We start from the raw sequence: 22,771 nt of genomic DNA on the forward strand, positions 1-22,771 counted from the left end.
ATGTATAATTTATTTGTTCTTTTACAGCAAGGTAGAAAATGCAGCTTTTGAGGAGACGTGAAGAATTGTTGTTGCTTTCTTTCCTTATTTCTAATTCCTTTGTGAGAGTTTCCCTATCTTTTCTTACTCAGAGATTTAACTCACCAAGTTCTGTTGTGAGCAGGGTGGTGCTTTTGCTGCTCACCTGAGTTAGCAATGAGGTAGGGACCCAAATCTTACTGAAGTTACTTCAGCTAGAGGAGGCAGAGGAAGGACTAAGCTGCCAAACCGAAACTTCAGACAGTTTTGCAAGCAATTTGTTAATTATTTTTGTGGTAAGGACAGAGCTGGCAGCCCCTGTGGTGCTGGCCTTGGCTGGGCTTCAGCATCAGCCCCTGTGGATGGCTCTGCAAGGAATAGCAGGGCCTCAGAAGGGTCAGAGAAAGGCTTTTCTCAGGGATCACAGCCTGGATTTGCTCCCTGCACTGCAGCTTGTCTGGGAGCCTTGCATTTGCAAAGAGGGGTAACTGCAGTAAAACTGTAAAGGAGGAGAGCTCTGGGGAGAAGATTCCAAGGGCAGCATTGCTGCAGCACTTGCACGTCCTTGGCCAGAGGGCAGGGCAGTGCTCTGGGCACTGCCCACTTGCATTTGTGGTGGGGTCCTCTGCAGGGACTCTCAGGGGACAAATGGCCAAGAAATGACATTGCTGGGGGCCTAAAACCACAGGGTTTGTAAACATTTCTCTTTGAGTTAGTGCCACTAGGCCCCTGCTTCCCATGCCAATAACTCTGTTGGATTTTCAGTGGAGGCAGTAGAACAGAGCAGGGAGTTGTGGTTCCCTGGGTGTGGCAGTCAGGGCCTCAGCTGCCTGTGGGGTCACAGCTGTCCCCAGCCATTGTCCCTCTGGCACTGCCCCAGTCTGTGCTCCAGGCCCCTGCTTGGTGCAAGGCTCCTTCTGGGAGCTGCTGCCTTTGCTTCAGGGTTCCTTTCCCTTACTCTGCAGAGTGCTCCCAGCCTGTTGCAGGTTTTGATGGGGACACCCAGCCATGCTGGTCTTGCTGGGAGCTGTCACAGGCAGTTAGGATGATTCAGTGTAGGGCAGGGTTTAAACCAAGACGTTTTCTGGATCATTGTGTGGGGATTTGTTGTGCTGTTTTCTACTGTGTGGCAAACGAAATGCAGTCCCATTGTAAGTACAGAGACCTTTGGGCAGGGCTGTATTGTGCTTGTTGTAACTGCTGCCTCCAGGTTAGTTCTGCAGTGGTGCAGCTTAGAATGTGCAGAAAATCCTCTGTAGTAAATTCTTTTTCTAGGCTTTTCTACAGGGAAGGATAAAAGAGATGTGTATGATGAGCAGGGAAGGAAGGATGTGTGGGGGTTTTTTTCAGGAGGATTGTGGTGTATGTGGAGGGAAGGAGGCACTTGTTTTTGAGATGGAAAAATATTAAATGTTCTGCTTCTGGGGGCTTGGAGAGAATACAGCCCATTTCCTGGCTAAGACCTGGCCCTGTAATCCAGCCCCAGAGGATGATCAATATCTAGATTCACATGGTGCTTTAACTTTGCTTGCAGACCATTGTTGCTATTAACAAGGATCCAGAAGCTCCAATTTTCCAAGTGGCAGACTATGGACTGGTAGCAGATTTATTTCAGGTGAGGCTAAACTTCATGTAAGGGTAACTTTGGGAGAGCTGACAGGGGCGTACATAATATAATCCAATGAGTGCTAACCATGTCTGTGTGAGGGTGTTTGTTGTTTAAAGATTTGCTTTCTGATGTCATGATTTGCATGCTTAAAATCAAAACCCTGAAAGTAGGTTGTGTTGGGGGGGTGTCACAGCCAGCCTGCCTCAGTTCCCTCAGTTCTGGTTTCCTGAGGTTGAACCACTTTGGAAATGACCACACAGAGGTGCTTGCATGTATTTTTAAGCTTCATAAAGTTTGGAAGTAGAGAGTTGGCAGGAGGTGTGATTATTTCTGCCTGGGCTTGCTGCCTCACAGGCTGATGCCCAGGAGGAGCTTGCAGTTCCCTCTGGAGCTCTGAGCCAGCCCTGTCCCAGTGCCTGTGTGTGGCCACACGTGTGTGTGGCGGGAGTGGCTCTGTGGAGGCATGGGCAGAAACTGTGCCAGCACTTAATGCCATTCCTGAAATGATGCCCGCTGGCTCCGTGGTGAGCACGGGCCTCTTTGTGAGCCTGAGACAAAGTCACATTCTGAAGAAACACCATGTAGACAATTTCCTTAATAAATTTTGTACGAATGCATTATTTCCACCTAATGGAAATGTAGCTCTCTTAAATAATTAAGAGGCTTTATTCAGCAGGAGAGAAGTGGGGAGTGCTGTGAGCCTGGAGTGCTGTGCTGGGTGGGAGGGTGGGCAGTGTAAGTGCAGGGCTGGGAACTGCACAGGGTCACTCTGGGGGGGTCAGAGGGGAACGTGCACTACCCTGGCACTGGTGTTTGCAGGCGGTGCCGGAGATGACGAAGCTCCTGAAGAAGAAGTGAGTGCTGGTGACGGGACCTGGCACTGTGGAGTAAGGACAAATAAAGGATTTTACTGGAAAGAGGTGGGGTCGGTCACTGCGGTGCTGGGATGGTTGTTTTTTGTGTTGGGGTTTTTTTGGTGGTCAGTTGCGTGGCACATGGAGTGGTGGGCTGGAAGAAAGCAAGACAGGGAAAGCAGGTAAGAGAAGAAGGCAAGAACACTACAAGGCAGGAGGCTGCATGGGTTTGTCAGTGTTTATTCCCATCTCCACACCCCTCCCAGTCACACTCAGCCCCTGGGCAGGGTCAGGCTGGGCCCAAGCTGTCCAGCAGCTCTGTCCTGCCCCTGGCACCGTGGGGCTCGTGCTGGCCCTGGACCGGTGGAAGTTCCACGGTGTTCCCGGCACAGTCTGTTTGTCCCTCCAGGCCCTGTGGGTCCATACTGCCCTAAGATTGCTGGAGGGTCCACTGTTCCCAGATGGCCACTGTAGGTCCCAGCTGGCCCAGAGCTGGTGGCAGGGCAGGTAGGTCATGTGCCACAGGCACAGGGGAGCAGAGGCAATGCTGGCCTCGCCCTAGGCTGGTGGCCATTGCAGCAGATGCCACAGGTGTCTTCAGCACCGCCACCTCAGCTGTGGCAGCCTCATGGCCAGCGTGGTGAGGTGTCCCTGCAGGAGTCCCCATGGCCCAGGCGGGTCCTACGCCTCGGGAACCCTGCCCAGCCGTGGCTCTGGGGGCCCCAGCGCCCCGTACTTCTCCTCGATCGTTGGGGCACCCTGGGGGCAGTCGAGGAGCGGCTTGAGCTGGAAGACATCAAGGCTCTCCTGGTTCCTGCGGTTGTAGACGCTGAGCCGGTGGCTCAGGTCGGGGCTGGCCCCCACCGAGCCGGCCGGGCTGGGCAGCTTCAGGTTGACGGGATCCAGCCCCTTCTGCGCCAGGCACGCCTCCTCCGACAGGGACGAGAGCAGCTCCTGCACCGCGCGCTGCCGGGCGGGCGCCAGCGGGGCCCGGGGCTCCTCGCAGGCCGCGCTGCAGTCCGGGGACGAGCCCAGGGTCGGGCTGCTCTCGCTGCAGCCCCGCGTGCCCGAGCTGGCCGTGGAGCGGGAGGCGCTGCCCGACGTGAGGCTGGCCGAGGTGCCCGTGCTGCCCAGGCGCAGCGGCACCTCCACCGTGAACAGCTCCGACGAGATGTTGGGCCGGTGCACGTCTATGGCGGCCGTGGTCACCACGCAGATGGCGGCATCGGGGACTCCGCTGTCTGCAGGGACAGAGCACAGAGGTGGCTGAGAGGGTACAGAGAGCGAGAGCAATGCCATGGGCAACGCTCTGTACCTACAGGGATGGGCACAGAGCCATCCGAGACACCCACATAGCACACAGACCCCCTGAGCCATACACGTGTATGTATTATATACAGATACTCAGCAAGGCAGCCCTTTTCTCTGTCTGTTTATAGAGATACACTGTATGCCTAGATCTGTGTGTTTATATAGACCAACCCCTAGAGCTTTAGTCATATAGCTCGTATGTACATGTGCATAAGAAACTGCATCTACATCCATTTTGCCTCCTGTGTACATGGACAGGCAATAGGTACCTCCCTTAAATTCCTGGAATTAGCAGCTATTGCTGCACAGCGTGCAACCCCCCCCCCCCCCCCCCAAATTGTACTCATTTTTCTGTATGTGGGTGTGTGCCCACATGGATATACAGATACACACACATTTATACCTACACATCAACAGCCCTCCTCTCTTGAGCCAGTCTTTAAATGATGCACACATGCCTTTTATGTATCTCCTGTATCTATGCTGGGGCTGTACAGGCAGGGATACACAGCCATCCCTAATGCCACATACCTGCATGTACAGGTACATACATACATGAACATACACAATTATTACATACAATACACAGGTGCAGAGATGGAGGCTCTCACCCCCTCCCCACCCTCTTTTATATACACATGGCCTTTAGATACAGAGATGAGGAATTGTATCTCTATGAGCCCCATATGGAATTCATTGTATACAGACCTTCTGTTATACACACACAAGATACAGTGCCCCCTTGCAAGGCAGACAGCTGTCTACCACTAAATAAAATGTATACAACCCCTGTACCTTTCTACAGCAATGTGTACATACTTCTCTGTATGTATATTTATTGGCTAGATCTATATGTAGGAGATGATACCTGTAGAGGACCCTATCTCTGTAGTTACATAGCTATTTATCACAGAATCACCAGGCTGGGAGAGACCTTCAAGATCATCGAGTCCACCCAGCTCAAACATCTCAACTAAACCCTGGCACCCAGTGCCACATCCAGGGATGGTGACTCCACCACCTCGCTGGGCAGACTATGCCAGAACTTCATGGACATATTTTATTGATATACTTTTTTATTTATATCTTTAGACTATATAGAGATCCATATATGATACACTGCATATACATATAATATATAGACTAATAATACATGCCTTCCCTTTAAATACATAGAATTATCTATAAATAGAATACACCTGTGCTTTCACTCACAAGTATACTTACCTTTAAATATAAATACATAGATTTCTCACTGTGTGTGTATGGCTGGGGAACACAGTTAAAGAGACATACAGAATACATTTTACCTATACATGAACACCCCTTCCCCCTTTTAGTCTTTTGATATGTACATCTAGGTGAATATATATACACACATGTACCTTTTAACAGCCTTCCAAGTATGTTATGGGGCTCTGGTGATACATATCAATATATAATAATACATGCCTCTCTCTACACATGTGCAGACACACCCATATATAACACATAGGTGTATCTACACAGTCTCACCCACTTAATTTTATACATACCTAATCTTTATATATAAAGCATACAGATATGGGGAAGAGCTACATCTGTGCACACACACACACACACACACACACACACACACACACACACATACATATATATATATATATACAAACATATATATATGTGTGTATATATATATGTATATAAGTATATATGTATGTATGTGTGTATATATATATATATATATATATATATATATATATAAAAGACCCATATGTAATACATTAGACCTATACACACATATGTACATTTTCTACATACATAGCCGTGTGTTTGCGTATGCTTAAGCAGAGATATATATAAAACCATATATATGTACTACCTATAGGACACTTGTTGTTCTCCTCCTTTGAAAATATAATTGTTACACTTTAAATAGAATGTATACAATTACACATATGTATACTTACCTTTGTGTATGACTATTTATGTCTTATGGTGTGTATATATAAATCTGGAATGTATATACAGGAATATATATCAAACGTGTATCAAACAATATAAGATATACATATAACACATGTATATAACTCTACATGACACCTCCAGTCTTTATACATGTTTAAATTATATAGAAACACCCTTTAATAGTAAAATTTATTATGGAATGTATACATAGGCATATATATCTATGTATAATACAATCTGCACCTACATAGATATGCCTGCCCCAGTTTAAATTCATATAACCTATACCTGCATAGACTTCTCCATACAGATGTGGGGAGTGTGTGTGTGTATAATACACAATATAAAATACATAATATATAATAAGCTGCATATAGATGCACACACACTGTAGTGCATGGTCCCCCCCATAACAATGCATCATTCCTACGTCTCTGCAGCCATTTAATAGATGCACTATGTAGCCCTCTTTAACTCCATCCCGTTGTTGTGGACAGCTGCACAGCCTGTGTAGCAATGCACAGACTTGTCACTGTGTGCACATACAAGGACAATGTATAGATCAGGATATGCACTGCAGCCACACCTGCACACCCAGACACACACATGTTACATGTGATAGGTGTTACCCACAGCCAGTGAGATGTGTGTACAGACACACCTTGTTAGAGAGTGACACAGGAATTCAGGGGTACACAGGGAAATCCACAAACACTAACAGTGCTGTACACCTGTACATACGTGCACATACATGTTCTGTAGGACACACAGCTGCACATATGCAGTCTGTCTCCCCCTCTCCCTTTTTTATACACATAATCCTTAGATGTCTCCTTACAGATATGGGCAATATGTGCATACATGAGCTCCATAAAGAATATTTTACACACACGTATGTATACACACACACACACACTCACACACACACACACACACACACACACACACACACACACATTCTAATACATAACCTACCCCTTAAATATATATAATTATTTATTACTAAATAACAAAGATCCCACCTCTCTATGTGTGTATATTTATTTATAAGATGCATGCATTTATATACAAATATGTATTAAAAATACATTGTAACTTTACTTGGGAACTTAGATATATCTTTATTGCTATTTGTATAATGGGGGTTAATATCAAGGGACCTGTGTATATATACACACACATCTGTAAATAAATAGGATATGTCTATATATACCTTACATATATATATATATATAGGCACACACACAGAGGGTCTTGTACACAATCATACAGGCAATGTGTACATGGATGAAGAGTCCCCTGTAAAATATAGCATACAGTCATATGGACTTTTGGTACGTGGAACACACAATACTCCCTCTGCTTTCCTTAAATAGAACAAATCCCCACATATGTCAGTATATGTACATACACACACACATATACACACCTATAAATTTGTGTGCACATACACAGCGACTGCAGCTATAAGGATATACATATATAGTACATTATACATAACACCAATGATACATATTGTACATGTAAAATTATATTGCCTCCCCCTTTTAATGTCTCTCAGTGTATATTGGGGGATATACATCTATAAACATTACCATACACCTGTGTACGTATCTCTCTGTACACACACACACACACACACACACACACACACACACACATACACACACACACAAAATAAAATACATAGGTATATACAGGATGTCCCCCCCAAATTTACATATTCATTTATCCACAGAGATGGAGGAATATACGTGTGTATCTGCCCCATACATAGGATACAGTGTATATATCTGTAATGCTGACATACACACAGACTCACATATATGCATATGTGGAATGTATATATACAGGGATACAAATATGAAATACATCATTGCTATATGTGAACACACATTATGTATGTATATTCACAGACAAGGTCCCTCACACCTTCCCCTTTTTACATACCCTAGACCTATGGATAGATTCATACATCTTTTTATATAGTCCTGTAGAGCTTGGGGATGTGCGTAGATAGACATGAATAAAATCAATACTTTATACCTCTATATGCATGTGTGTACGTTTTTTAAATAGCTCTCTATATAATTCATGTGTCTATGGATTCATAGGCTTTCTCTCTCACACATACATATGTACAGACTTTATATACCCATATACATAGCTTTATATGTAGACAGCCATATTTTTAGAGGGAATTATCTCTATGCATCTGTTTCTCTATGTTTCCCCTTCATAATATATCTACATATGTACACATATTCTATATATAATACATATGTCTCTATATACACACTAATGTCCTTTCTAATGTATAAACCATATACATATTTAAACAGGCTCTCACATGCCTACCCCACATATATCTCTCCCTGTATGTATATATATCTTTACTTGTATTTATACATATACAAAATATTAAAGTAGTACACAGATCTTTACCTGTTTTGCTATCTGTCTGCATATATATGCATAAATAGCTTCTATACATTTATACAGATATAGGATAAACCTCTATATAAAATTCCACGTGGTTATATAATTATATAAAAACAAGTATATATTTTTTATATGTAAGATATACACATAACATGCATAAAATAGATTAAAAAGAGATGTATATGCAGACAGTCTTATACACCATTCTAAAATATTTATAATTACGTTTAAAATAAAATATAGACACTTTTTCCCATTTGTGTCTTTGTGGGGTATTTATATATATGGGGATATAATTAATAATATATATACATGATACAGAGATAGATCCATATTTATGTCATACACATGATACATATTAAAAATACATGTATATAGCCATTCACACTCCCTTGATTTATAAGGCCTAAGATATATAAAATTTGAATATACAGTTTCTCTTACACATCTATAAATATGTGTCCATCCCCATATATATGGGATAGACATACATGTATGCCACACTGGAAGTATCTTTATAAGGACTGTGTACAGACTGCATGTTTGTATATACAGACTACACAGTCATATCCAAGCACACAGCTCTCCATCTGTGCATGTGGCTGCAGATACACCATACATTACAGCTCTATATGCACACGCATATAAATGCAATGCATATAAAACATAAATCTACAGACACAAACATGTACAAATGCCTTTACAGATCTTTAAATACACGTGACAATACTGCAGCCATATGCACATATCCTGATCAATGAACATACACAGAAGCCATCCTCAGCAAGCACATCTGTCTGCCCAATGACACAGTGTAGATACTCAATACAATATCCTTGTGCTCACAGAGTCACCGAATGGTTTGGGTGGGTGGTTCTAGCCCACCTAGTGCCACCCCTGCCATGGCAGGGACACCTTCACCATCCCAGGGTGCTCAGCCCGGCCCTGGGCACTGCCACGGGGCTGTGCCAGGGCCTCGTCCCCGCAGCGCTGCCATCCTGGCCCAGGGCAGCTCCGGGGCCTCCTCGGACTCGCTGCAGCAGCTCCACGTCCTGCTGATGCTGATGCTGATGCTGATGGGGCCGGCTGTGCAGGCGGGGCAGAGCGGGGCAGGCAGCTCCAGGCCTTTTCCTCAGAGCTGCTCTCGATCCCCGGCCGGGGATCCCCCTGGTGCTGGGGAGTGCCCGGGGACAGGGCCAGGCTTCCCCGTGGCCCCACTGAGTGCTGGGAGTGTTCAGGAGCTTCCCTCTCCAGCCTGCCTGGATCCCCCTGAATGCGAGCTGGGCTTACAACCAGACACTCACACTCCCTTCTGGTTAGTATTTATGTAGCCTCAGTTCCATATGAATCTATTTCCATTTATATACAGGATTAAAGATATATAATACATTATACAGAGAGATATTTTCATCTCTGTAATATATACACTTGTTTCTATAGTATATACACATATATTCTGACCATCTCTCCTCTCACACTCCCTTCTACATTTAATATATGCATTCTAATAAAATATCTCAGTATATACAGAGACACAGTCTTTCCCACGTCTTTATATTTAGATAAAGCTCTACCTATATGTAGACACAAAATCAAAAATACCTTTATATGTGTATAAATCTGCTTACATAATACCCATATGGGGATGTGTGTATGTTTGGAGAGACATATATGATACATTACATATATACATGTACAAACAAGTGTATGTTTACTTACATCTTTATCCATGTATCTGTATCTGGGTTCGTGTGTGTATACAGATATGTATATCTATATATATGGATATACAGAATACAGTACAGATTTATATACATACACATACATTATATATATACTAGGCATATCCTTATATAGAGAAATATATCTATATATACACATATATTTCACTATGTATGCATACTACATATAAAGTATGTAATACATTCTACTTATGTATATATACACACATAAATGCATATATATGTATATATATATATACACACACACCTTGTGTATATTCTATCTACATGCATATGCAGGCACACACCCTTAGTTTTCTTTCCTCTAACCCTGTATATATATGGGGATATGTATGTGGAGATATACAGTTATAACACATTATATTTAAGCACACACACATTTTTAATATATATACAAAATGTTATATTGATAAGGGGGGTGTGCACACCCCCACCTGTCAGAGCCTGCCTTCCTCAGCTCCCCTGCCCTGCTGTGCTGGCAGCCAGAGCACGGCCAGCCCCGGCTGGGCAGGGCTGGGGCATTGCAGAGCCCCCAGCCTGGGCAGAGGCCCCCATTCTGCCCAGCAGGGCTGTGCAGAGCCCCCAGCACGGCAGGAACCCCCCCTGCCAGCAGGACTCCTGCCAGGAACATCCATTTGAAGGCTGCCCTCGGGTCAGGCCCAGCTGCTGAGGTTTCCCACCATTCAGTTTAACCTTTCTGAAAGGTTCCCAGCGTGGTGCTGGGCTAAGCTGTCTCCCCACTTCTTTTCTCTTCATTTATTTTGTCCCTACCGCTCATCCTCAGATCCATTTGAAGTGCTCTGTGAGCTGGACAGCCCAGCTACAGGGAATTAACCCCTGCCAGATCTCTGAACTATCCTGAGTTACATACACGAGTTTCCAAGAGCAAACTTGGGGCCTTGCAGAGCATGACTGTTGGCACACACTTCCATGGACCAAAGCAGAAGGCCCTGTGGTGGGTTTCATTTCCAGGACAGATCTACAGCACTGCCCAGTCTTACCTGGTTCACAGCACACAAGGCAATGCAAACAAACCACTCACGTTTGTGTTTGTGAGCAACACTCACCACTGCTGGGCTCGTTGTAGTATCGACTGATGTAATTGTTCATGTCATCCTCTGAAAGAACAGAAAAGCAGCCCTTAGAAGAGCATTTATTTCATTTACATGGCTGAATCCCACCCCACGGAAAGCTTTCCTCTCCCTGCGTGCCCAGAGCCACTTGCTCTGGATTTTTAGGCCACAAGGCCTGTGTGCATCACACCCCATCCATGCTGTGGCTGCAGCCAGCACAGGGCCTGGATTATCCTTTGTCACAGTCCTCTGCAGCACCAGCCTGGGAATGAGGCACTCTGTGACCTTTCCAGAGGCTGACACAGGGCTGGCCATTCCCCTCGCTCTGTGCAGACAAACACAACCCTGGCCTTTCCCTGGTCAGCAGGGGCCTCCATCCCAGCCAGAGCACACAGATAAACCTGGATTTATCCTGACAGGCTGAACCAAGGGCCCCAGCACAGACAGAGCCATTGCTGCTGCACACTGACATCCCCAAGTCATCTCCTTCCCCACAGGAGAAAGGGAGGCACCATGTATGATTTTAATGTGTAATTCCCTACCTTCTAAGATAATGTCACTTCTTTTCCATTTTGAGTGAATGAAGAGTTATTTTGGTGCATAAAACACATGCATATAAGTATACAGCATAATATTAACATTACACGATCTGTTGGCTTAAAACCTGCTATAAATAGTTTTACTAATCAAGGGTGTAATACTAAACCTGTAGTACATGCATGAGAGCTACACCTGAACTTCAACAGCGAGTTAAAAATGAAGATGTGACCACAGAATGGAAAGCAGCAGCTCTATTGCATGTACAGATTTTAGATGCTACAGATGACAGGGGGATTTACTGTTATCTCATGGAAAAGCAGAACATTGTACCATTGTGGAAAAAACCATAAAGTTCTCTTGTTCTGAGCGAAGACAAACAGTGCTGCTAAGAAACAGTATCAGCAGGCCCAGAGAACTCAGGCTTCCAGGCAACCTGACCTGCCCAATTTGTGGTGTATCTGTGCTCTAAAAGCACTCTCTCCTTTTAAGTGCTCTTTTTGATACCATGTTTCAGAAAGCCGTGCTCATCCCTTTGAGCCAGATTTCCTTCGTCCCCCTGGGTCCCTGTGGCTACAGTCCTGCCTCATCACAGCACATTGCGGTTTGCAGGTGAAAGAAACAGATGTTTTCTGGGGAACACTCTCCTCACACAACAAGACCCAAACCACCAAGCACTCTGTACCTGAAATAGCTGCACTCATAAGAAGGCAATCTAACCTGACACTGAAAGGAAATGTCGTTGTTTTCCTGGTTTCATTGGATCTTAAAAGCTTTTTCGGCCCTTGTTGATCTTTAAATGCCTGCAGTCAGAGGTGTGCTTTGTGCTAATGTCTGAGTTTAAAAAAGAGGCCTCAGAGTAGCTCAGGGCAATGCCACTGAATTAGGAGTACATTGCAAGGCTTTTCAGCTATCTGCTACTAAAATACACTTCATTTCAGTCGTGCATAATTGATACTCTCAGTGCCACCAAATCTGCTAGCTACAGACACAGGTTCTGGTTCAGAGAATGCCTCTGGAGCTGCACTTCTGGCAGGGCACTTTCAGCATCTTGGAGTCCAATTCTAAGCAGACAAAGCAAAACAGCACAGCACTTTGGCTGGATGAGGATCACCCTCCCAGCACCTGACAAAAGCCACCAACAGGGGCCTGGCTGCTCCCAGTACAGCCTCTCCAAAAGCCAAGACACTTTGCATCAAAGGGAGGAAACGCATGGAGAAGTCACTCACCTGCTTTTTGTGTCTCAAAGACAATGCTCAAACCAAGGCTTCCTTGGGACTGCACACTCAGCTGACAGAATGTACCAGGGCACTGCTCCCAAACAAGCAGCTGTGTCCAGGCCAAGCTAACAGAGCCAGGCTGCTCTGTATGGAGCACTGGGCACTGCCAAACACCTGGAGAGGGGCTCCAGAAATGCCCTGCCCCTGCTCTCTCTGGCCTGGCCTGGCTCAGTGTGACCACTGGCACACAAGACTGGGGAACTCCCATCTGTCTACTTTAATGTTATTCTGTGATGGCTTTATTAATGTTGTTGCTCACCACTGCTGATCTATTTAGCTATAAATTAAAAATATATGTATAAATATAGCCATGTGTGCATGTGTATGTAAAGATAAAATACATATATTCAACCTTAAGTAGTTTCTTACAATAAACACCAATAAAGAGTAACGGAATAACAGCAGCAGAATAAATATTTCAACAACAGATTAAGTTTCTGAATCATTACATTAAAGCAAACTGACAATTAACAAACTCATCTGAGTCATATGGGAGTCTCAGCTGCTTTGGGCATTGAAGGTTATGAACAATTCCAGTTACTTTCCATTATATTCTACATTGCTGAAAAAAGGAGTTCAAAATAATGCAACAAATACCCAACTGAAAGCACCCATCTGTGCTTATAAAATGTACCCCCAAAGCCACAGTTGTGCCCAGCACCACAGAACACTGCTGAAGGGATTGTGGGGAGTCCCAGATGAAGTCCCTGCTTGGAGTGGGGCTCCCATGGGATCAGGATCAGCTGGTGGCACGCAGGGAGTTTGTAGGAGCAAGCAGGGAAGACCAGCTTTTACACAGGGGCCTGAGCACTTATTATTTTTTTTTATTATTATTTTGTTTCTACCACCTCGGAATTTTCAGGATCCAGATTTATTTTTTCTCCTTTCCTAGAAATAAATCCATCTCCTCCAATACACAGAAATGTTACCTACACTTCCTTTTCCAGTAGACAGACCTTGCATCTTTAGCTATGCAGATACCCAAATGGTATTTACAGCAAACTAAAAAACTGGCAGTAAGCAGAAAGGAAAAGCATTCCCATCCTAATTCCCATGAAAATGGCAATCTTAGGAAAATGTCAATGGATGGTGACTGGGATCCTCTTGCTACATGTAGCAGCAGGAACCACAGAAACTCTTCTGTTGGAAAAGCCCTTTGAGCGTACCAGTAACACTGCCACTAAGCCATGTCCCTCTGTGCCACCTCCACCCTTAACAAATGGCCCCAAGGAAATGTGGATGACAGGAAATTTAGTGATGAACTTCCAAAAGGTGTGAGCTGAGGAGGAGGAGTGTGGCAGCTCTTCCCCATGCGAAAACCTGAGGTGAACAAGGATTTCTCTACAACCCTCCCTGCAGGGGGGAGCATGGAGGCCGTGAGAGCCTGGGGAGGGATTCAGCTGGGAGTTCTGCAGAGCAGGGAAGGAAGGAAGAAGCAGAGCAGGGAGGGAAGGAGCAGAGCAGGGAAGGAAGGAAGGAGCAGAGCAGGGAAGGAAGGAAGGAGCAGAGCAGGGAAAGAAGGAAGGAACAGAGCAGGGAAGGAAGGAGCAGAACAGTTCTTTGCAGCCACAGCAGAGTTTGCTCAAGCAGTGTGGGCTGACAGCTCCGAGGGGGAGGCAGCAGAGACCACAAAGGGGCAGTGGGGCTGACTCCAACAGCAGAATCCCACCCCCAGGAGGGAATGTCTGACTGGAAGGCTGCTCAGACTCTGCCCCATCTCACACAAACCCAGCCTGCACTGTAACCAGCCCCCTGCAATGCAGTCCCAGCTCTGCCTGCTGCCCAAACCCCAGTTATTGAAAAAACGTGTGGCTCTCAGTCAGGATCTGTCTGACAAGCACTGGATTTTGTCTGATGAAGGTTTCCAAGTTATCTGCTTGTTCTTTTCCTGCAGGACACCAAACACACACTGCAATGGCTCAGGGAGTAATAAACTACTTAGAGTACAGTGCCATATAATCTCATCTGACCCAAGAGACAACATTGCAATCTCTCTCTCTCGGCCCCATAAAAACCTCATAAATTTGGTGAAATATATAAATGACATTCCACCCAAGGCAGAGCTCTTTCAGTTCTATAATGCCTCAACAGTGATCTTTAATTGTTTCATCATCATGAGTGATCTGCAACTCCCCTGCATACAAGAAAAGGCCTTAAAAAGGGGTTTTTATTTTGAAATATTTCATGATTAGAGTATTTTATTTAATATTTTTATTGCCATTGGTTGCACTGCTTCTGTCTCCCCAAGCTGAATTTTCTGAAGTGGAAGGTTCTTTTTTCTGTTGTGCAGCCTCCCACTGAGGAAGTGAGTCCTCAGAGTAATGTCTCACCCCAACTTCCTCCCAGAAAAGTCTTTACTAGGAGGTTTCTAAAGAAACAGATCTTTCATCTGTTTCAACAGGAACCAAGAGCAGCCAGCTGGCACTTTGCAGGAGACTTCCCCTGCCTTTGGTTTGAAGACAGATTGCTACATTAGTGCAAGCTGCAGTAGTCACACCACTGCTCAATTCACACACACATCCAGTCCCTGCAGAGGCTGGATGGATGCCTGGGCACACGGATATTCCATCTTGAGAGCAACTGTAAACTCAGCTTGCAGAGAAAACACAGCAACAGCTTCAGCCTGGTTCTAAGTAAGAAATCATTCTGTGGTCAAAGTCATTGTGCAGAAGGAAACCTGGGGTATGCAACAGGCTCCATGATCAGCAGATGCTGCTGGGACACAAACCCAGAATCCTGACAACAGATGGGGGCTTTGGGCCTCACTTGAGCAGATGATGCAGCAAGAGCACTGTGAGCTGGCTGGAGCAGGGCTGGGATGCAGCACAGCTCTGTGTCAGGGGGCACAGCATTGCCTGAGGGACTCTCAGTGCCCTTCTCAACCTTGTTCCCTGAGTATGGACCAGCAGAGCCACATGTGAGCTGGTCAGTACAGTCAGCCTGAAGCAACTCAGAGGAACCTGGGTTTGTCTCTGTGAAACAGCAACATTGGCTGAGTCTAAAATACAAAGCTAAGGCAGAATATGGCTGCCACCAAAACAATCATCAAGATAAGAAAAAAATAAGCAAAAGGATTCAAGAACAAACTGTGATTAACTGGCAACAAATAACTGTAATCTGAGAATTAGGAGAAGACTTGTAACACTTGAGAAGGCAGGCGTCTGGCAGGGCAGCAGAGGGCAGAGCAATCACTGCTGCAGGGGAGCACCATCTGCTCATGAAAGGGATCCTTCTGAGAGGCTGCATGCTTGGACAGTGGAAAGCATTCCAGCTCTGTGCTCCTCTACCTGTCAGCAGTGTCTTCACACCTCTTCACAGTAATGATGAGAGACAACTTCAGCCCCACAGCCGTGACTGTGGGCTCCCCCCTTCTGAGAGTGAGCAGTTCCTACCCCACCCATTTGTGACTGTGAAATACAAGAGCCTGACTCCACTAACTGCACACACATTTCTCTAAGTGTTGCTTAAGGTTTCATTCCTTTGATTCCTGCCTGGCTGGTCAGTGCACAGAGAACCACAAAGCCTGGGAGAGGCACCTAGAGAGAAGTCAAGCTGAAGTGGTGTGCACTTAGATACTCCACTTCCAGGAGTAGACTTCAAAGTAGATACATTTCACCATTTGAAAATAACCATAAACTATTCTTTATCTATTGTTTTGCACTAACAGGGTTCTTTTAGAGCACTAACAGATGATCACCAAAGGAACTGGCTTAGAGTTTAAAGCATCCAACCAGCACAGACTGCCTTGCAAGGAACAACTGACAAAATCCTTCCCAGTGCCCTGCTTTGCCTTCTCACACAGCTTATGAATAATGTTAAGGGAAGCCCTCTGAAGCTCCAAAAGTTTTCATGCTCTCCTCCCAATCTCCTACTTTCTTCACTTACAAAACAGTGGGTACCTATGGGGAAGGCAAGCTTTACTTTTCTTTAAAGCATGATCATAAATTGCAGCATTCCCCCAAAGCAAAAGACTTACTGCTAACCCCATAAAAATGGAAATTTGACTCAGAACAGTTAAAAAAAGGTTTCTGGCCATGTGAAGTTCCGGTTCTTGCTCAGAGGAACAGAAGGGTGGTATATTAATCTTACAATATGGCAGCACTGTAGGATTTCAAAAACTGAAATGATATATGCAGGAAAATGAGGAATTTCCACTAGGGACTCTAATTCATATGTTATGGGAGAGATTAAAGAATAATAAATTTTGGAAGGAAGTATTAATGGCTAGAGGGGGCACTGTGAACCTGGCATTCCCTGAAGCCTGGAACTTTGTATACCAAACACTAAAAATGATTTGTGTAACATAAGAAAACATTAGCTGTTATTCTCACCATGACCAGTTACATACTGTATGGGCTAAGAACTCCTTTATAATTTAGAACTTCCTTTATAATTTAGAGATTAATAGATAGGATGGTATTTGCCATTATGTGAAATGGCAACCATCTCTGGGAAGAAGAAAGGAGCACTCAGGGTATTTCCCTGCTCTCAGAGCAAGGCTGACCACAATGCTCCTGAACATCATTAGTGATGCTGCTGTGCACTCACAGGCAGCAGCTTTCAGCCCAAGCTCTTCACAAACAGAGCTGAAGTGCTCTGAGAGTGCAGCAAATGTCAGAGCTCTGCCCTGGGTTTGCAGCTCCTCCAGCCCTGCCCTTCTCTGGGCTCTGTTTGTTTCCTGCTGTTGATATTGGTCCCCTTTGACCTGCAGGCTGAAAGCTCTTTCAGACTTCACATTTGTCTGGTCTGGAGATAAAATTCTTGGCAAGAGAATGGAAACCTCAATTCAAAGTAAATTAAAGGTGAAATATATTCCTGCTTCTTTACCATATTAATTAGGAAATACCATATATCCATACATTTTCCACAGTGTTGTTCCCACTGTGTCAGGAGGTCTCTTGGTGAACTGCCCTGTGGAGACAGAAGTGGGAGGCAGCACCCAGCTCATGGTTCCCAGAATCAGCACAGGACTGGCCTTCAGGAGAAGGCATGAAATGTGAGCTGGGGAGTTAAGGAACTCCTTCAGAGCCCATTGTCCATCTGACCAGAGCTCTTGCTTCTCCCAGTCTCGTACCTGCAATTAAGGCACTTTAATACAAAGAGCAGGACATCAGCTGCAGGAAATCTGGGTGAAAACATGGAATTGAAAACTGCCAAATCAGCCAGCACACACAGAGCTCCCCTGGTGCAGTCACTGTGTATCCTCACACAAATCTGCAGAGGTGCTGCACGTACCATGTGATACTGGGGTTACCTGACTTACTTTACTGAATGCTGTAGTAAATGGTTGCACAAAATCCTGTGTAAATACCAGAGACAAGCTACAGCTGCCCCTGAGGAGCTTTAACTTATGCACTGTCCCATAAAACTTCCAGGTAGGGAAATGAGTAAAAAGTCTCAATGCTTTCTTATTCCATCAGCCCTTCATGGTGAAGAATTCTGCACTGAATGTTTCCATTGTTCAATATAGATGGGGGAAATTAGATTAGCTTGGGATGGAATATCCCATTTTCTCATGCAGTATGTTCTCTAGCCAACTCAAGCTTGCTGGTTTGGCAGAATTCAGAGCTCTCTGAAGACAGTGATTTTTGTGAAGGCTGACAAAGTTTCATTTGGCAAGAACACAGGCATTCCATTCCATCCCCCAGCCTCAGGTGTTGTATGCAGGGCTAATGTTCTGCCAGAGCATAAAAGAACAGCACATCAGAGCGTGTTGTGCCAAACAGCTGAATGGTGGCTTTGAACTGCTGCCTCCCTCTCCACACTGAGGTGACCTGGTCCCTCATTTCTCCTCTCCCTAGCAGTGCAAGAGGCCATGGCAGGCATGTTCCAGAGCTCACAAGTGACAAGGGGCACTCAGGATGATTAGCTGCAGTCCTCACTCTGGAATCTTTGAGGATGAAAAACACAGCTTAGAGAAAACGTGGTCTGACACTTGCAAAATGTAACCCTTGACCCAAAGGTTAAAACATTGGTGGCTGAAGTTCCAGGCAGAGCAAGGGGTGTGGGAAGCCCTGAAGGCAGCACAGCCAGGGTGACTGCAGGAGAATACAGGAGGTGTCTTGTGTCTTGTCTGCCTGTGCTCTGCACAGCCACATCTCTGACATTTCACACGCCCCAGCAGCTGGGGAGATGGGAGATCCCACCCAGAGGACATGGAGGCACCTCAGCCATGCCCTGCTGCCCCCTGGCACAGCACAGGCAGCTCTGGCTGACACCTGCACTGCTCAGGAGGTGCAGAATGAGCAGATACTGCCAGCATGGCAAAGGGAGGATGGTGGAAGCTGCTGCAGCCACTGCCAGCTCATCACTGGGAATAAAAGCTGGTGCCAGAGAGCTGGAGAAGAAAGCCCCAGTCGAGGTGGGGAGGGAGAACAATGAGGCAGGGCTGGCCCAGGATCCTCACTGCCTTCTCCAGCTGTGAGCTGAGATTCCCAAGTTACACAGAGCCAGCACTGCAAAACAATCCTGGAAATGCTGTGTGAAATCCTCTGCCTGGACTGCCTGTGCCCTGGGCTGTGCACACTGACACCACTGCTGCTCTGGGTTGTCTCAGGCACTCTGACTTGGGCCCCAAGGGATATCAGACTACCACAGACTGATGCAGAACACAGGGAATTTCTCCTGTCCAGCTCCTGCCTCATTCCACAGAAAATACTTGTTCAAATACTGTCACCCTAATTAAGGCTCTGAAAACATGCACTCAAGGCACCTACAAAGACTTTGTATGCAAATATAATACAGTGCACAAGAAACTTTACCTCTAGTACTTTTAGATGATCTCCAGGAATTGGAAATTTGTTCTGCAAATTCACTATAAATGTTTAAATATAACGTAACTGCACCTGACCCAATAAGTGAAGCAACCCATGTTTTCTTATTTGCTCAATGTCTTTTTTTATCAGTGAAAAACACAAATCCCTCTAATCATGTAACCTAAGTGCAGAAATCAATCCTGAAGATTGGGTGTTCTACTTTGTTGCAAGTGTGGGCAGCATTTTACAGGAAGCTATAAATAAGGAGTAATTCTGTTAACCTGGATGTTGGAGGGAATACCTTGAACAGAAGAATTTTAAACCAACCTCCACAGCACTAAAATTTCAGCAAGCCTCCTTACAGTGTGCACAACACTCTTCAGTTCCAAACGTAACCCGCAAGGAACACATGCATAAATTATAATCTGTCCACTGGGGAAACCTCTGAAATACTACAAAAAAGAGGGAAATGCATTTTAGGGGTCAGTCTGCTCAACTGGCTGCTTTTAAATACAATTTCATATCAGGAATAATTAATGGCTTTACTGTAGTTAGTGCTTAGATATTTTAAAGTGGAAAAAACCAAACCAATTTTCTACATGCTTTCACTACTCTGTAGAAAAAGGAAAGGATTATAATTTGAAAGTGTCTAACAGCTTTTAAAGCATCTGTGCCTTGACTTCTAAGGAGTTTGACCAACATAAAGATACTGTGCAAACTCTGTATTCCAACAGATCCACAATAATTAAGCTAAGATGCCCCAGGAATACTAACAGAGCAGAAAGGCAGAAAGTGTTGCCTCCTCTGGAATATTACTCTAAAGCAGGAGACATTCTGCACTCCACTGGAAGGGGCTGGTGAATCACAGGAAAGGAGCTTTGTCTTTTCCAGAAAAAAAAAAATCACGTCCAGCACTTACATAATACAATGTGATCCAAGCAGATGTAAGTGTTGTTATCCCTGAGGCACAGAGCTGCCCAGCAGAGTGCTCCTCACCATGGCCACGTGGCACTCACACATGCAAGCAGGATGCCCACACTGCCCTTCCCTCCTTGCCTGGCACCAGTGCTGCCCTGCCCAACACTGGCAGCTTTAGGGCACGGGGAGAGCACAGCCTCCAGGCAAGGCAAGCCCCACAGCTGATGCAGGAGGTTTGGAGTCCTCTCCAAACCACAGAAATGCAAGTGGCCAAATACTAAAACTGTTTTTCAATGTTCTTCCCAATATCCTTGTTTTTACCTGTGAGTGATTATCCCTTGGCCAACTTCCATTTGGCTGCTGCTTCTGCAGTGTTTGATGGATGTGACCATGAGGACACTGGGAAGGTAAATTGTAGCCATTGCTTTGGCTCTGTTTAGAACCTGCTCCCAAATACAACAGCTCCTGCCACTTGGGAGCAGATGCAGCAATGAATCCCTGCAGGAGTGAAGGAGTTCAGTGGGATCCCCTGTGCAGGACCAGCTGTGCTCTCACCTCGTGCAGGTCGCAGCTCAGAGATGTTCTCGGTGCCTTCGTCGTCCGAGTCTTCGGTGGCCACCACCTTGTACCTCTTGCTGCTCTGCTTGTTCAGCACGTGGGGCACCTGCAGGGCAGCCTCTCTCTCTGCAGCCAGGTCCAGGTCCTGCTGAGCAAGGTGGGCCCTCAGCTGCCTGATTTCAAACTAGAGGAAAAAACAACACCACAAACCGATGTCATGTGAGCACAGCCAGAGCTGAATTGCTACAGCTGGGGACCTGTTACTCATCCCTGAACACTGCAGGTCTGGGAAAACACACAGTGGGTGAGCCAGGACATGAGTCCAAGCTGGTGCTGGGCTGGACCATTGCTCACACATCTAAAGACACTGACTGCCTCATGCTGCTCCTTTGTTTTGCACAGCTGTGTCCTGAAGGTAATTTTGGACAATTTTAACAATTCTTACTGCAAACATCATGTAACCTTTACAGCAAGAGACCACTTTTAACAGGTATTTAGGGAATTAGGTTCATGACAAATATGCCTAACCAGACTTTGTAATGAGGCCTCCAATGGAGGGGAGAATACTACAGTCCTCTTCCTACAGTCCTCTTCCTACAGTCCTCTTCTGACTTGAAATCTTCTGTACTCAGCAGTGTGCAGAAAACCCTGGGGAAGGTCACCACTTTTCTGGCCATTCCTCTTGAACATATTAAAGAACTTCTACAGATAGGGGGATTTGCTCATGACTGGTATTATAAAGCAGACCCCTGAAAACAAGAAGGCACCAGGTACAATCTGACTGAGGGACACAGCAGATTTCGTTTTTGATAGACAGTATCATCTACAATGCAAGAAGGAAAACAGTTTTTTTGGAGAGGCTGCAGAGACTCTTTAAACCCTTTTTATAAGCAGGGAACTCCCTGTGCCAAACAGCACAGCTGTGGGGCTGCAAGGAAGAGTTTCTCTTTAAAAGAGTAACTCTATAAAATCAGTAGTACAGCAGTGACCAAGTCATGTCTAATTCTAGAGTTGGAGAGGGAAACACAAATGAGGTGAGTAAGAGGCAAACGCTCCAATGTGGCATTGCTGAGCCTCCCCTGGCTCAGGGCCTGCAGAGCCACAGCAGAGCAGGAGGACACGGCAGTGCCACTCCATGCCCACAGCACACATGGAATTGGCACCTCCATGCTGGAAAACTGCTGTGGAACAGCCCTGGCTGTGCCTCACCCTCAGATGTGACTCAGATCTGCTTCACTGGCAGATTTTGGAAGCCATCACCACACCCTATTTGTTCCCTGCAGTCAGACGTGGTGCAAACACTGGGGAGGGGAAACCAGACAGAATTTTCACAGATTCAGGAAAGGAAAAGGGATTCCAGTTTGCCACACCTGGACACTCTCTGCTTTCCAGAGCAGCTGGGAAGGAACTGCACTAACTGGAAGGCTATTGCAAGACTCAAATCTAGAAAGCCAAAGGGCAGCTCAAGTTTTCCAGATCCCATTAAAGCAGCTAATCCAGGGCTCTAACAAAGCACACAGCTTTTCTTCCATCTGCAATCCAGCTGCAAACAGCTGGCTGCAAGTGCTCACTGCTTTTAACCAAAGCTCTTCTGGCAGTGGCAGTCAGGAGTCAGGTGGAATCAGCAAATGTCAAAACACTGCCCTGCTCCCTGATTTCCTGCAATGAAGCCTCCATGGCAGATTCTTGTTATTGTGCTAACCTATTGCTGGGAAGAACTGGCTCTG

General features: G+C 45.5%; 2 protein-coding genes across 3 annotated transcripts in view; one reads left to right on the top strand and one right to left on the bottom strand.

Moving 5' to 3' along the window:
- ETFA (electron transfer flavoprotein subunit alpha) overlaps positions 1–2,544 on the top strand; it is a 29,054-nt gene extending 26,510 nt beyond the window's left edge. The window contains exons 11-12 of the mRNA XM_058033684.1: positions 1,553–1,633; positions 2,447–2,544. Of these exons, the coding sequence (XP_057889667.1) occupies positions 1,553–1,633; positions 2,447–2,485 (120 nt within the window). The 3' untranslated portion in view covers positions 2,486–2,544. The remainder of the gene's footprint in view (positions 1–1,552; positions 1,634–2,446) is intronic.
- Positions 2,545–2,627: 83 nt separating this feature from the next.
- TMEM266 (transmembrane protein 266) overlaps positions 2,628–22,771 on the bottom strand; it is an 80,772-nt gene continuing 60,628 nt past the window's right edge. For both annotated transcript variants that reach the window (XM_058033683.1, XM_058033682.1), the window contains 3 exons: positions 21,042–21,228; positions 10,991–11,041; positions 2,628–3,722 (listed from right to left, as the gene is read on the bottom strand). In XM_058033683.1, the coding sequence (XP_057889666.1) occupies positions 3,163–3,722; positions 10,991–11,041; positions 21,042–21,228 (798 nt within the window). In that variant the 3' untranslated portion in view covers positions 2,628–3,162. The remainder of the gene's footprint in view (positions 3,723–10,990; positions 11,042–21,041; positions 21,229–22,771) is intronic.

Source organism: Melospiza georgiana, chromosome 13 (genome assembly GCF_028018845.1).
Source record: "Melospiza georgiana isolate bMelGeo1 chromosome 13, bMelGeo1.pri, whole genome shotgun sequence".
NCBI classification, from domain to species: Eukaryota; Metazoa; Chordata; class Aves; order Passeriformes; family Passerellidae; genus Melospiza; species Melospiza georgiana.